At 38.7% G+C, this 15,160-nt stretch overlaps 1 protein-coding gene across 1 annotated transcript in view; it reads left to right on the forward strand.

Annotated features, from left to right (window-relative positions):
• Positions 1–15,160, forward strand: part of NRXN3 (neurexin 3) — an 876,168-nt gene that overhangs the window by 828,891 nt on the left and 32,117 nt on the right. Inside the window, 1 exon segment of the mRNA XM_056493583.1 lies at positions 9,328–9,403. Within this exon segment, the coding sequence (XP_056349558.1) occupies positions 9,328–9,403 (76 nt within the window).

Raw genomic sequence — 15,160 nt, forward strand, 5'->3', positions numbered from 1 at the left:
ACACAGTTATTAAGTGCCAGCTAGCACGCAAAGAAAAACCCATTTACTCTTACTAGAGGCTGGGTCTTCAAAGGGCAGCTGATTCATCTCAGATCATTTGAGTCTCTAACTTTCTGAAACATAGGCTTCCCTTTACTAAATGTAAAGGAATCTTCTGTATTTAGGCTTTGCTTTGAGAATGCAAAATATTTGCTAAAATTCTGATTGTATACCAAGCAAGCAGAGAAGTTGTTTTCTCCCCATTTTATGGCAATATAAACAGAAGCATGAGGAAAGGGGGCAATTTTACTGATAACAGATAGCGAATTTATTACAATATCAGAAAAATAAAATCAAGTAACATGTGGGCTCTCATTCAATGTCCTTGGCAATTTGAACTGGGACAATTGAAAAAGTTATTGCATCCCAGTGATCTGCCCTGCCCTGCCCTTCTGCTGGTGAAGTATGTAACATTTTATTTTTCAGCAAGAGTAGTTCATAGCACAGCACATTAATAAAATTATTTCTGTGGCAGTTTAAGATAATACATTAGAATGTGTACCTAAGGGACTAGAGCCCACCCCAGCAGAATGCTAAATACTGTCAATAATCTGGCTCTTTCCTATATATCTATAAGAATCATTATTCAGCTTTTGCTTCCTGTGTCCTGCTTTAAGCAGATGTTGAGAATAGCAGGAAGTTGGAGTTTATGCTGCCCCATGTGTTTAGCTGGTTTTTGATTCTTTTGAGTGGGATAATGGCATAGGGGAGAACACTCTGAATCTGTTTTCAGACCATTTCCTAAATGAAATGTCTTCCTTTTGAAGACTTTTGGGCAAGGATTGCAAAACATCATTGAGTAGATTGATGTGATATTCAGAAAGTCACATTCCTGAGCAGTGTTGGAATTTCAGCAAATTGTCCTTCCAGCAGCTCTCACTGATTTTAGAGTGGGAGTTATTGTGGGGTCAGCTGTAGTGGCTTGATTTTTAGCATTAAGCTCTTTAGTTACTTTAGTTCATGATGGGCACACCTTCTGCACCTTTCTTAGGGAGTTTTTACCTGCTTCACCACCATCTGCATAACTGTGTTTATATAACAGGACTGATGGTTTTTGTTTTAAGTAACAGTTTCTTTCAATAAGAAATAAAAATATTATAGGCAAGGAGCACAAGCTCCTTCATCAGATAAGAAGTAAATTCAATGTGAATATTCTTCCTGTGTGGTTATTCCAAGAAGCTCTGCCTTCAGTGTATAGACACACAACTTTCATCTTCAAGGTACTTCTTTGGAAGAAGGAAAATTCACATGGAGAGAAGAAATTGGTTGATAAGAGGAGAGAATGAATCTCCTCTCAGACCAAAGCTGTATCTTTTGTATTAAAACCAATAAATGGTATTTTACAGCCCAGTTCAAAGCTCTTGCAAATCTTGAAGGTTACATCGAATAGTCTGGAAAAGACTTGCCAGTTGATGCTTTCCTAGTTCAAGACAAAAAGAGCCTGTTCTGTTAGGAAAGGAAAGAAATAGAAAAGCAAGTGGCTCTGTGGGTATATGTGATCAATAAACAACCAATCTAGATTCATGGAAATTAAATTTTATTTATTTATTTAGCTCCTAAATAGTATGTAATTTCTTCAGGCCAAGAAATAAATTGAAGGGATTTAGGAGGATTTTCTTATCAGCAGAACACCATGAAGAATTACATTCTTTATGCTTTTGGGAAGGAACATTGAAGTTGGGTTAAGCTGCTGCGGTTCAATACTTCTCTTTCCCTTGTCAGGGTGCCTTGAACAGCAGATGAATTAATCCTCCCCACTTTCCTTTCTCCCCTCTTTGCCCTCCCTTCTTTTTCTGTCTCTGCTCACACTGCCTCACAACATCATCACCCTTCCCACTGCCAGCAGACAGAGACAAAAGGCAGTAACATAATTTTTCCCTGTTGACTTTCCACAGCTCAGGCACAGAACAAAGTCTCTGAAATTTGGCATCAAACCTGGTCCAGAAGAGTCAGACTTTACAGTCTTAATGAACTATTGATTTTAGCGAGACAGGCTTTTGGCTTCCAAAGGAATAATTCAAGCTTTCAAAGCTCTTTTTAATCATGACTGCCCATGAATCTAGATTGACATACAGTTGGGAAGATTATTTTTTGCTTTCTCTTACTTAACTGCCTAGTTTCTTAATCTGTTGTCTGCCATAGTAGTGGAAAAATGGCTGATTTTGTTGAGGGGTAGAGCTCTCATGATCCCTACTTAAGGTTATAATTTGACAGCAAATCAGCTTTTATATCCAGCCAGGACCATGCAGCCAGGAGATGCACTTTTGCTGGGCTACTGTTGAAGGATACATGCCTGCTGTTACCTACCAGCCTCTTGGTAGGTAACACACCAGCCCCAGTGACAGGACCCAAGGGAATGGCCTGAAGTTGTGTCAGGGGAGGTTTAGGTTGGCTGTCAGGAAGAGGTTCTTCCCCAGAGGATGGTTGGACACTGGAACAAGCTCCCCAGGGAAGTGGTCACAGCACCAAGCCTGACAGAGTTCAAGAAGCATCAGGACAATGCTCTCAGGCACATAGGGGGATCCTTGGGGATGTCCTGTGGGGGGCCAGGAGCTGGACTTTGATGATCCTTGTGGGTCCCTTCCAGCTCAGAAGATTCTGTGACTCTGGCTCTGAGCACAGCTAACTGAAAGGCTGTGCTGGACAGTTTTGGTGTCTGCTTTGCAATGACAGAGAGAAATGTGTAATGTGTTTATATTACATAGTGATGGAGAGAATGCAAATATGGACTTTATTTAGAGTGAATTAGACTGGACTGAAGATAGATGGAGCAAGCTTTTCCCTTTTAGGGCATATACACTAATGGTGTTCATACCTGGATGGCTTGAGACTTCTCCAAAGTTGGTAAAGATCACTACTGAGATTTTTCTTGGTGAAAATAATACTTTTTTCCCCCTTAATTTTATCATTTTTGAAGCACTTTAAGTAGTTCATCATTCTTCCTGATGCTCTTTGTAACACCTGTAAAAATTTATCATCCCTTAAGTCTTCATGAAGTCAGGTTATGATGTTTAGTTTTACTAAGCCTGTCTCATTCATACATCTCTCAAGTTCTTTCCTCTTTTTGGTGGCTCTTCTCTGAATTGACTAAAATTGTTCCTAATCTTTTGGCATTGAATTGTCCAAAACGTAATTTTTGAGCCATTCTGTCTTGCTGCAAGTCTGCAGTCTGGTTGAAATCAATGCCAATTTAAACAAACAGAGGATTTGGTCCTCTTGTTTCTGTATTTACCTCAAATGAGCTATATGAAGAAAAATTATTAGTTTCATGTTCTTTGACGCATTGCCTCTGCAGAGGCAGACACAACCTCAGCATGGGGTTGCAAAGGGTTTGCACATATTTGTGGCCATGTCTGTCCCATGATGAGAAAATACCCATTGTTCTATCCAATAATGAGAAGGAGAAGATTAGTACACTTTAGCAAAAGACAGGAGACCCACAACTCCCCTTAAAAGTCCCAAATTGCAGCTTCTTTTGCAACACTTCATTATGATTTTTTGCAACATTTCTAATATTTTCCCATTTGTATGCAGATTATTTCTATCTGTATGTAGTAGTTTGAGTTTGTCCAGACTGAGTCTCTCAGGTCTGCTATACTGTAGTGACCTCCAGGGTATTCTGCAAATAAAGATTAATTAAAAAGTGAGAAACAAATGTAACGTGCAGAAAGGACAGATGAAGGATTCTCATTTAATTGAATAGTGTGAAGAGAATATGAAAATTTCTTTGAAAAGCCCGGTTACCAACATATGAAAGGTGGAGATATTCAAGGTAGAAATGGCACCTAATGAGACAGATACTTTATCTGCTATCTTCTTTTGGCAAGACAGCAAATGCCTTGAGCCTATTCTTTGCCAAGAAACATCTTGATTCCTAGAACAGCATCACTAACTTTTTGCTATTCTAAAGGGAGCATTTATACTCTATACTGTAATGGATAGAAGAAAATACATAGTCCATATTCCATAATAAATTTGAGATCTATAGAAAATATAGCAGTATGGAAGCAATGGAGGGAGTAAAGTAGTTGTATTTAGGAAAAGTTTGTTGACTTTCAGCTCTGTACATTTTAGGAGTGAAAGGCAGATGCAGTGCCCAGTTTAATACAACTGTATTTCTCCACTCTTGGGAAGATATTTGTGCCTAGCATTTTGTGATGGTCGTATTTCAAGAAGCACTGTAAATTGTGGTTCCTTGGTGGCAAATAGATTTACACTTCTCTCACAACAAAGCATTAAGTGTTGTTTTTCAAATAATGGTGTTGAATTGGAAGTAACATGTATAGTGTGCAGAAGAATTTCAAGAAAAAGGCAAGTAGGAAAATTGAATCCTACTTTACCAAGTGATGCAACTGCCACGTGTGTAATTCTGCAGGAACTTGTCTGGGAGTTGAATTTATGGGTCCTTGTCTTTTCTCTCCCTCTAGAAGGGAGAACTCCATCATTCCTGGGTGTGTTTTCTTTTTGTAATTTCATAAAGCTGTTCAGTGACAGAGCTTATTTTTACCCAGCATGCTTAATCTTTCTCAAATAGTGGTGCACCCAAACAGCAAGGTGCCAAAAAACCTTTGCAGCTGGGAAACAGAAGATTCAGCACCTGCCATTTTGTATGGAACAAAGGAGCAAGGGTTATGGATCTGATACATAAATTAGGGCTTTGGGCAATTTAAAGATTGGGCAGGAATGGAGTCATCTTGAGCAGGTCTTGCCACACCATGCCAAATTTCCTTGCACTATATATCCCACTCCAGCACATACAGTGTAATGAACAAAGATTGTAGAACCATCACTGTGTCAAGATTGAAGAGGCCCTTAGAGTGAATAATTAGGAGGAGGTGATTACAGAGCTAATAATTCATGGAAAGGAATGGGGAGCCAATTCAGTGAAATTGAAAGAATTTGAAGGTAAATATGCCCATAAATCCTCTGGGGTGGACTCAGAGTTTAGCACTTTCTCCTACCCTGGTTTTATTCCAAAGCAATTTCATTAAACACTAGAGAGAGGGAGAGAAAAAATAATAATATAAATGCCATAAAAAATCTTTCAGGGGAAGGAATAAAAAGGGTTCCTGCCAGAGAGAAATTTTATTGAAAGTTATTATAATACCTATCTTTAGTTTTATGGCCTTTAATACAGGCCAAGTAATTTCAAAGCTGGGATTCTTTAAAAATGAAATACATATTTTAAAATAGTATAGTATGACTTATTATTTTTAATATAGAATTTAGCTAATATAGAGAAAGGAAAAATATTTTCTCTCTCATGTTCTTTCCAATGAAAACACAAACATCATTTCCATCACAGCATATGGAGAAGTTTCATTACTATCATTTTGCCTGTACATAAGAATGTTTAGCATTTACTATCCCTAGATCACTGGGCAGACACTAAAGCATTAATCCACTTACATCCCCTGGGGCCAGTGGGTGAGTAAAATGAGAACATTTCAAAAATGGGGAAAAGGGACTAGAAATTGGGTAGTGTTTTTGCTTACTGCCTCACAGTGAGCTGTTTCTGATGTGAAGAAATTGTGTTAGTGGAGACATTTCCAGAGTCTCTGCTCACTAGCCTCTCCTGTCTTGTGGAAGCAGAAAGTTTAATAAACATCCAGTGAAAATTCTCAGTTGCAGGAGGGTCTTGAAAGGTCTTACAAGAAGTAATGGTCTTCTGGATGTTTCCTGGACCCTGTTCCTCTGGTCAGGAACTTGCTGTTCTTTCTCACTGAAATGGCTTTCTTCCTCTGGGATGATTCAGATGTTGGTATCTTAGCAGAAGGTGTATGGAAAACCAATATGTGGTGGGACTAGAAAATCAGTTAGTGATGAATTGTGACGGAAAGTACTGAGATTAAAAATACAAGATAGGAAATGGCAAGACAGATTAGTGTACTTATCTTTTCTGTGGTTTCTAGAGATCTCATTAATGACCTTGACTTAAATTTAACACCACTTCTGGAGGCTTTATTTCTTTTTCTAACCCTCGTTTTTATACACACAAAATCAGCAGGATGGGATAAAGAGCAACCACAAAGGAAAAAAAATTAAAAAAAAAAAATGAAATTGAGATAAAACAGCATGTAGTAGAGATGGGGAGAAAAGATGGGGATTAATTGATAAAATCACGTGCAGAACCAGTTGTTTTAAAGTGCAAGTAGGGGTTGGAATTGACAGGGTGGGTATTGGTGAGTATTGCACATCACACATTTGCATTTTGTCTGAGTCTGGCTTGCTGTGCCCTTCTCTGCTCAGAATCAACACAAGCTGCAAGAGGATTTTATAGCAGGAAATCTAGTACACATACCAGAGTGCAGCATAAATATGTTGCATGTACTGCCTTAAGCTGCTTAAGAGATGGGAAATTGAACAAGAAGAAGAACAAGGGCCAGGCTTCATGACTTTTCAGGTTGTGGTACAGGGACTTCCCAGATTAGATACTGGGTAATTAATAGCTCTGGAAGGATGTTTTGACCTTCAGTTTGGCTGATCACTTCCTAAATGCTCTAAACTTTTATTATCTACCAGTATCCTGGTGCAAGGAGTTGTCCATTTAAAAAAAAAAAAAAAAAAAAAAAAAAAGCCTTGTTACCTTCCTGGTTTCATATGATGCCCCTAATATGCAAGAGGAAAAAGTAGTTATAAAGGAACTCCTTGTGCTTTACAAATACTAAATCACATTGTCAATTCAATTGGATTGATACCACATTAATATTGCATGAAGCCTTTAGATCTGAGCAAGTGGGTAATCAAATAGGTATAGCAGCTAATAATTTTATTAATTTTATTAATTTTATAATTTTTATGTTTATTTCCTATTGGAGCAAACCATCACTGTTTTTCTATGAGAAGTGTGAATTGTCAGATCTTCAACTAAGAGCAAAATCTACCTGATTTAAATTTAACCTGGAAGGGTTTTAGCACTGTCTGAGCAAGGTCTTTTAGTAGTGATGGATAGTTTATTCTTTATTCACAGTGTCATCCTTGCCCTTAGACAACTACAGTATAAATCTCCAGTTTCACTAATTACATTTCTCCTGCTTAAAAATTTCTAGCAGTGTAGCCTTGTTTACTAACTTGTACTAAATTACATTGGTGCAATTAAAAACTAATATTTTTTTGCCCAAGGACAGCTGCATTTCACTGTTGGAGGATGTGATCTCTGTATAAGTTATAAAGTTTCTGAGGACAAGTAATACTTACTAAAGTATATGTGAAAGAACCAGAAGAATTGAAAAAAGTAAATTTTTATTTTGTGCATTGCTCCTTTATTGTTCACTCACTGAGCAGACAAAATTTTAAAGCCAGCTTGTCATAGAAGTCACCAGGATTTCAACAGAATTCTTTCACTTTCTATGACTGAAAGAAAGTTTTTTTAAAAATTACCTTGACATGTAAGGCAGAAACATATTACCTTCAGTTCCTTTTAACCTGGACTCCTCATGGAAGCAAGATTGTAAAAGTGTTTAATGAAAGTAAGCATAAAACTGCTGCAAGATAGCACTCCACAAAACATTGCCAAATGAACATGCTGTGTATGAATGAGTTACATATAAAATACTTCATGACTGTTTTTTTTACAGATACTCTATGTTTATAATTTTTACTTGCAACTGACCTATCCTGTTTTTCTTTCTTGGCTCAATCTAAGCCATGGAAATCAAGACTGAAGGAACATTAGGTTCACTCTGATTTTTCTGACTGACTTCTTGGTTCTCTTTTTTGCCCCTTAGCTCAAATACAGAGAGGGGGAGAGCAAGGAACTTCTGGCAGGGGTCAGGGATATTTCATAGTGCTGGGAGCACAGGAGACTGAAGAAAAGGCAGAGTCCTCTGAACTATTTTGTAAAGGGAAGATGGAACATGTTGGAGACAGCCATAGCAGATATTAGAATGTGAAAGAGACCTTATTTAAAGCTGGACAGTCTTTTTCAGGAATAAGCATTTGAAAGTTTTGTTGATATGTGAGATTCCCAGAAACATTCACCTCGAGTACTGAAGTGCAGCTGTCCTGCTCCTGAGTTCTATGATGCTTCCTGCCTGGTGAGAAGCATTTCAGTTGTTTTGCTTCAGGAGTCATCCCACTGATCCTACTGCTCAGCAGAATAGGCAGCTCTCTGCAAGAGCTGTTAAGGGAGACAGTTTCATCAGAAGCTGTGGTTGAGCCAGTGCTGCTGAGCTGGGGTAATTTTGTATTGTGCACAGGAACATTACAACCTGTGTCCAGAGGCTGCCACAGGCTCTCCCTAATGGACTGCATTACTAATTCAACTAATTGCAGCAATTACAGGCAGGAGATGCTGCTGGGAAGAGACACCAGTACACTTCTCTCTGACATGCTGCAGTACATGCTGCTCACTAATTACAGCAGTACACACACAGAAAGAAAAAAAATATTAAAAAAAGAAAATTAAAAAAAAAAAGAAGAAGAAAATATCACCAGCTGGAAATGCAAAGGAATGTGATGAAACCTGCAATGGTTGTGAATGGTCTCAGTTTGGTTTAACTCTTTCAGAATCAGACTTTACAGCTGGTCAATCTAGGTGCATCCACCTCCCTGTTAACTTGCTAAGCAAGGAGGTGAGGTTGCATATTGGGCATACCTGACTCATGCAGCTGTTCTTCATCATGCCACAAGTGAGTTGCAGAGATATTTATTATCTGGGTAAACACCAGATTCCCAGCCCAAAAGGTGCATTTACAGAGCAGGAATTATGTCTGCCTCAGAGTGGTGCTTCAGGCACAGCAAAAAGTACTGCTAGCTGTCTGAATGCTGTGTGTTCTCTGGGTCTACCTTGTGCATTAGTCTTTGCAGAAAGCATGTTCAGTCTGAACATGGCTCACATGGTAGGTCTCTCAGGAAGTGCCTTCTGGCTGGCCCTGCATGATACTGGCACTTTCAGAGGAGCCCAGCCTCCTCCCAGCAGCACATCTACAGTGGCTGCTGCAGGGCAGCTTGCCAGCCAAGCAGCTCTGTAGCCCACTGTACTTCGTTCAGCAGCATCAGTGTGATCCACTTGCTGCCCTCAACAGCCCAGCAGGTGCACAGCACCTGTGCACACCTGAAATATTCAACAGCACGGGATAAAGCACTGGTCCTCTGACAGGAGACTCCAACTCAATGGAGTCACATTTACACAGGCATATATGGAGTGCTTGGTACAACTTAAATATTTTAAAAGATACAATTGTGAAATCGTGTTTTTTTCCTTGGATATGTAGCTGCCTGTGTAATAGCTTTTTGATTTGCAAATATCTTACTTTTCGTTTTTTTTTCCTTTGCTTCACATGCCAGACAACAGATGACATTGTTTCTTCAGCTGAATGTTCCAGTGATGATGAAGATTTCATTGACTGTGAACCCAGTACAGGTAAGTCAGGTCAGTCGTGTTTTGCTTGCTTTCTGATTTCATTTGCAAAAAACAATGCATACATATATTTTATATGTGTGTGAATGTATACATATATAATTATATATGTATATATGTGTGTGTATATGTGTATATATATACACTCATGTATATATACACTGTATATAAAAGAAGAAACTATACAGGCAAGCATCAGATCCCATGGACTTGGCAGCAGCAAAACACTGATATGTGGTCACTATTTGGTTTATATAAAGTTGTTCGCATGGAAAGGCAAACTTCCTGAAAGTGATTCCAGCTAATTAATAGCTCACGTATTTCTAGATGTTACTTTACTAACACAGTAAGAAAAAAGTCAATATGGATTGTGACAAATAATGAAGATTTATGAAGTGGAGAGGATGCACATTTGAAAACAGAAGAGAAAACAAAAGTGAAATAAAAATCAGATATTATCAATGTTTAATCTTTCTTAATTACTCTGAAGATGGATGGTAAGGGATACATTTGTCCATGGGATTTTGCATACAGTTAACATGGTAATGTGTTTATACTAATTTTGTTTCCTGTGACCCCAAAGAAATTGGGGAGCACTAAAACATTGTTTTAATATAACAAAATTAGTAGTAATTCTTGCCTTGTTATCTGCAGTGATGCTTCAAAATGTATTTGTTAAAGAGTCAGAAGAACTGGCCATGTGGAACTGACTCAACTTCTCCCTTTCAGATACATTTTGATAAATTGGTGGCTTTTCTTTCTGGTGAGATATATTATGTGGTATCCAGCAGGCAACTGCAGTCTACTTTATTTCTTACAGGCTTTTTCAAGTCTTCTTTTTTGAGGCTTGCCATGAGTTAAGCATTTCTATAATAGAGAACAGACATCATCGAATTTCTGTGTACATTTAAAAGAAAAAGAGGAAGTTTGGTTAGAATTTTTGTCTTTAAAAATGAAACATATAAATAGTTTGAGGGGGTTCTTTTGTTTTGCTTTGTTTTGTTTGTTTTTGCTTTGTTTTATTTGGCATGATTTTTTTTTTCCTTACAAAAAATACCAAGAAAGTATTATAAATGTTCTGTTTCTAATTTCCTGAAGCCATTTGAGTAATACAGTAATAACATAAAAATTCACCCAAGGCTAGTGCTTTCACATTTCTTTTCAATTTGTCATGGTGTACCTGCATTTTCAGTAGAACTTGGTCCTGCTGTAAGCTGATATTGGCATTGCATTGTAGCTGGGAACTTCCACCCATACTCTTGACTTCCATGTGATGGCAGTGAAGACAGTGACACAGACTGTTGGGAACAGGTAGCTCAGCCTACTTCCCATCTCTTTTTTCATAGATTTCTATGAGTTTTTCCATTCCCCATCTGGAAGAAAAGCAGTCCAAATATTACTAGATTGTGAAGTATAAACAATGGGAGTTTAAATAAAGGTAGTAATAAAAAGCCAGCACAGTGATTGTAGTGAAGGTGAGGCATGAGGTTAATAGGACCATGTTACAAAGACAAAGGTACTACAACTGATATGCAAATAATTGAAGTCACTTCATTAAAGTTTCACTAACATGTGAGGACTTATTTTTTTTATTTCTATTCTGATTGCCATGTATTTCAATTAAAGGACAAAATGATGTCTTTATCAGACTCCTCCTCTTGTAAATTTTTTGTTTCAAAAATCACAGTAATTTCAGCTGCTGGAAATTGTAGCAGCAATATTGTCAGCTTGTGCTGTCAGTGGAAAAATCAAAGTTTGAGTAGAAATTTGGTAAACCAGCATCTTTAGCATTATATTTCATCGTGCTGTACAGCAACATTTCCAGACTAAAAATACCTCCTTCCTGACACAGTTAGGAATCTAATGCTGCAAACAGGTACAAACTGGATTTGTAAAAATGACTTGCTTTTGAAAATCCTGCTAAGCATTACAGTTGGCAGATATGAGTGCCTACAGACGTTTGAATATCTGCTGTGAAAAATAATGTGATTCACTGAAAATCTGCTGAAGGTTGTCTCCTAAACAACTAGACATTCTTGCAAATTTCACCCAGTATCTTTCATTCCACCCTACTTCTCTTGCATAGGAAAGTGGACCACGTAAGCCACTGAAATCTGATTATTTTCTAGGGAATTCCTATGACATTGAGAATAAAAGTTAGCTTGATTATATGTAAAAATAAGTCTCCCAGATGGTCCTTGCTGATGAAATCTGCACCTCCAGATTTTGAGTTTTCCTGCTCAGAGGTGCTGGTGTAAAAAATTGCCAGAAGGAGGAAGAATATGCAGGTCCTTTTTGCATAAACATAACTCATTCCATCAGAATAAGAAGGAAAAGTAGCAGGTTTATGGGGCTTCTCATTTTCTTTGTCTATCTTATTGTCTGCATTCTCAGTGCATCCAGTGTCTGCAATACAGCCAGTACCAAAGCACTCACTCAGCCCATTCTGCTCTGGAGCACTAAAGCAATCTGAGCTGGCTTATCAAAACCCAGTAGTGCTGGCTTGGCTGAGCAGATATGTTTGCCTTTACACTTCACCAGCCACCTCAGAATTCTGGCCACACGCCAAGATCTGGTATTTAAATATGTACATTGTGGAGTGAAAAGATCCAGATTCTCTTCCTTGTGTTTTCTAGTGTGTGACTTCAGATTTTTTTAAAACTTATTGTTGGATTTTTTTTTTAATTGGCCTCATCTGAAATTGCTTCATCCTGCTCTGTTGACAGGTCACTGCCTTCTGCTTTGCCTGATCCCTTTTACAGCAGACTGAAAATTAAATGACCTAACCCAGCACAGTCTTCTTTTTGTTGCTCTGATAATGTGTAGCTTTTAAAGCTCTTGAGTTTCTGCCAAATTTGGCCTTCCATCACCCTCAGTGCCATGGTCTAGTAATGTAAAGGTTACTGAACTCACTGCTGCAGCTGTGAGATATGATACACATCACATGAACCTTCTGTGCAACAGCCAAGACAAGGGCAGCAGAGAATATTTCCCTGCAAATCAGAAGTTTTCAGATTTCAAATGGGTCAGAATCAAATCCCAATATCTAGAGGTATTACTTTGGTCTTGGTCCTCAATCAGAGGCAATACTTTACATAGTAGAGTCCTTTTGAAGCCTTTGTTTTTGGTGTACTCAGAGGTTGAAAATCCTCTGAGTCCTCTGAGGCTAAATATCATGTGAGAGCCATTTGCCAAGGTCTTACTGCCACTTGACTCTGACTGACAGTTGAATCTAAGACCTGAATCTCATGCACATAGGATCTGCATCTGAACACTTGCATCTCTAAAAAAGACAGTGTGAAGGTGATTCCCTAACTCTGCTCCCTTCGGGATTTTCCAGGCTGGCTGGAAACTCACTGTAGCAGTCTGGCTAACACTTTGTGCCCCCCTTCCAAAAGTGATTTCATTTGGAATTTTGGTAGAAAAAACTTCATTTAAAAATCAGGAGCCATCACTGGACTGAGGTAGCTTACAGACACCACCTGTAGACACATACATATACATAAGGACTTATTCTAAGTGGCAGCAATGACAGCTGTGGATACAAAACCCCCTTGTACTTTATGTAATTCAAAAGAAACCACTCGAGGTTCAGGGATGGAAATTGTCTCCTATTCATCTTCTTGCAGACAAGCCTAGACACCCTTAGATCTCTAGATCAACCAGAAGGCTTAATTAAATGATAAAGGGGGCAAAAAAACCTGTTCATCTGCCCTGAAGAAGCATTTACTTAACAGTCAAGAGGAGATCCTCTTTTTGTCTCTATGAAAATGTCACTTGTCCCAGTATGTGGCCAAAAAACTTCCTTTGGCTGAAACGTGATGCTTTTCTCTGTTATGAGTACAGGGCTGTGTTCTGGCGTGCTCCAGGGGGATCCAAGGCTCAAATATTCAAGTTCCTCAAAACTCAAGCCAAGGTCCTGAGTCTGTACTTCTGAGAGCAGCTCTGTGGTGGTTTTTTGGTCACTCAGCTGCTCCCAGAGAATGTAAGACTTGTAAGGAAAATATATTTTCTGGCAAGGAATGACTGGGAAGCACTGTGAAGAAAGAAAGCATTTATCTCTTTTCAGTGAAATGAGGAGCACCCTTACTATCTGATCGTACTGAGACTTCAAAGCCTTGAGGATTATGGTTATGCTTTCCTGACAGCTGTTGCTGTCTCCTCATACCATTGCCCTCATTCCTGTTGAGGATGTCCATTAGTGGAGCTCTGGCAGCAGGCAGGCTGGATGCTGGTGGCCAGGCAGGTGACTGGCATCATAGCCCAAGGTGCTCCTTGGACTACTGAAAACAGTGAGACCCAGACACTCACCAATTAGCCTGAAGCCCAGAGTACAGCCTCTTGAAATGGTCTGTAGGGCTTAATCTTTGTTCCCTGGCTTGACACATCCTGTGTTTCTTCCCTTTTTCAGTTGCCAGTTTTCCTTTCCTGTCAGCCCATCAATTTCCTATGTGATTTTTTTCCCCCAGGGAAATCTACTGTGTTTCCCAAAAGGCTTCATATAAGGCTGTTATTATCTAATCAGACTGGTAAGCCTTTCTGATGGGGGACTGGACACAGCAGTAGATATACCAAGATCCTCAGTTCTTTGCATTGGAAGCTACATAATGTTTTGTACACTTACACACAGGAGGCAAGTATCCAACAGATCTGCTCTCTGTATCTATAATTTACTGGCCTGTAGCCATCCACCTGCAGGCTGCCTGGGTCAGAGATTTATTTGCAGAAAAAAAGCATAATCTGTCTTCTAAAGCAGCCAGCACAGTACAAGAAGCAATATTTTGAAAGTGAAGACTTCCTTAAGAAACTAAAAGAAGTGTTGATTTGGTTGTTATCCTCCATAACTGCATCATTGTTCTCCTAACAGGAACATCCCTCCATAATCCAGTGCTCAGCTACCCCCAGTCTTTCCCTCTGACAAGCAGGAATGCTTGCCCATTTCTCATATTGTGAATAAGAAATGGCCTTTAAAGTTGTGTGCATGCCTCTGAGTACTCGGAGAAATAGACCTCCCATCTCATAAGCTGAATACCATATGGACCCAAAGGACAGGGCTTCATCCACAAGGCTTCTAGGGTGTAATAGTATCACTTGTTTGATGGAATTTCCTAGCTACAGTCTTAATCTTACAGCCAAAACAAAATCAAATGGGCAAGTTTTACAATCATGCAGATGACCTACAGGAAGTTTTGGTTTATTTTTTGGTTTTGTTGGGTTTTTTTTTAATATTACGAATACTGAGATTGGTTTTCAGCATATTGGTCTTTCTATTTATGTAAGCTCCAAAGGCCCCACCCATGAGGATATTTTATCTATATATGCACTATATGTACAGTGTGCATATATATTTATAAGCTAAAGTAATAAATTACCAATATCAGCAGTAGCCCCTATCATCCAATCACATGTTTACACAGAAATTCATGCCTTCATCTAACCCTGGCATCCGCTGGTGTGAACAGATGCATGATACTGTTATTTCTTGGTGAACAAAGCACGTTAATTTCTTTTCTGTTAGACTTTTTTCTTTCTTCTTTTTATTTATTTCTTTACTTTTGATTGATAATTTCATCTACCAATTAGCCTTGGGGCAGGGTGGGGCAGGGAGAACAAAAAATTATACAGGTATATCGATCGATATATACACAGATAGTCTGTGTATATATAGATAGATATATACATTGTATATATTTGAAGAACATTTTCTGTCGTTTCACCTCATCTTGTGCCGCATGAATTTTTGGTGATTGATATTTTAGT

The sequence above is a fragment of the Oenanthe melanoleuca genome, chromosome 5 (assembly GCF_029582105.1).
Source record: "Oenanthe melanoleuca isolate GR-GAL-2019-014 chromosome 5, OMel1.0, whole genome shotgun sequence".
Classification (NCBI taxonomy): Eukaryota; Metazoa; Chordata; class Aves; order Passeriformes; family Muscicapidae; genus Oenanthe; species Oenanthe melanoleuca.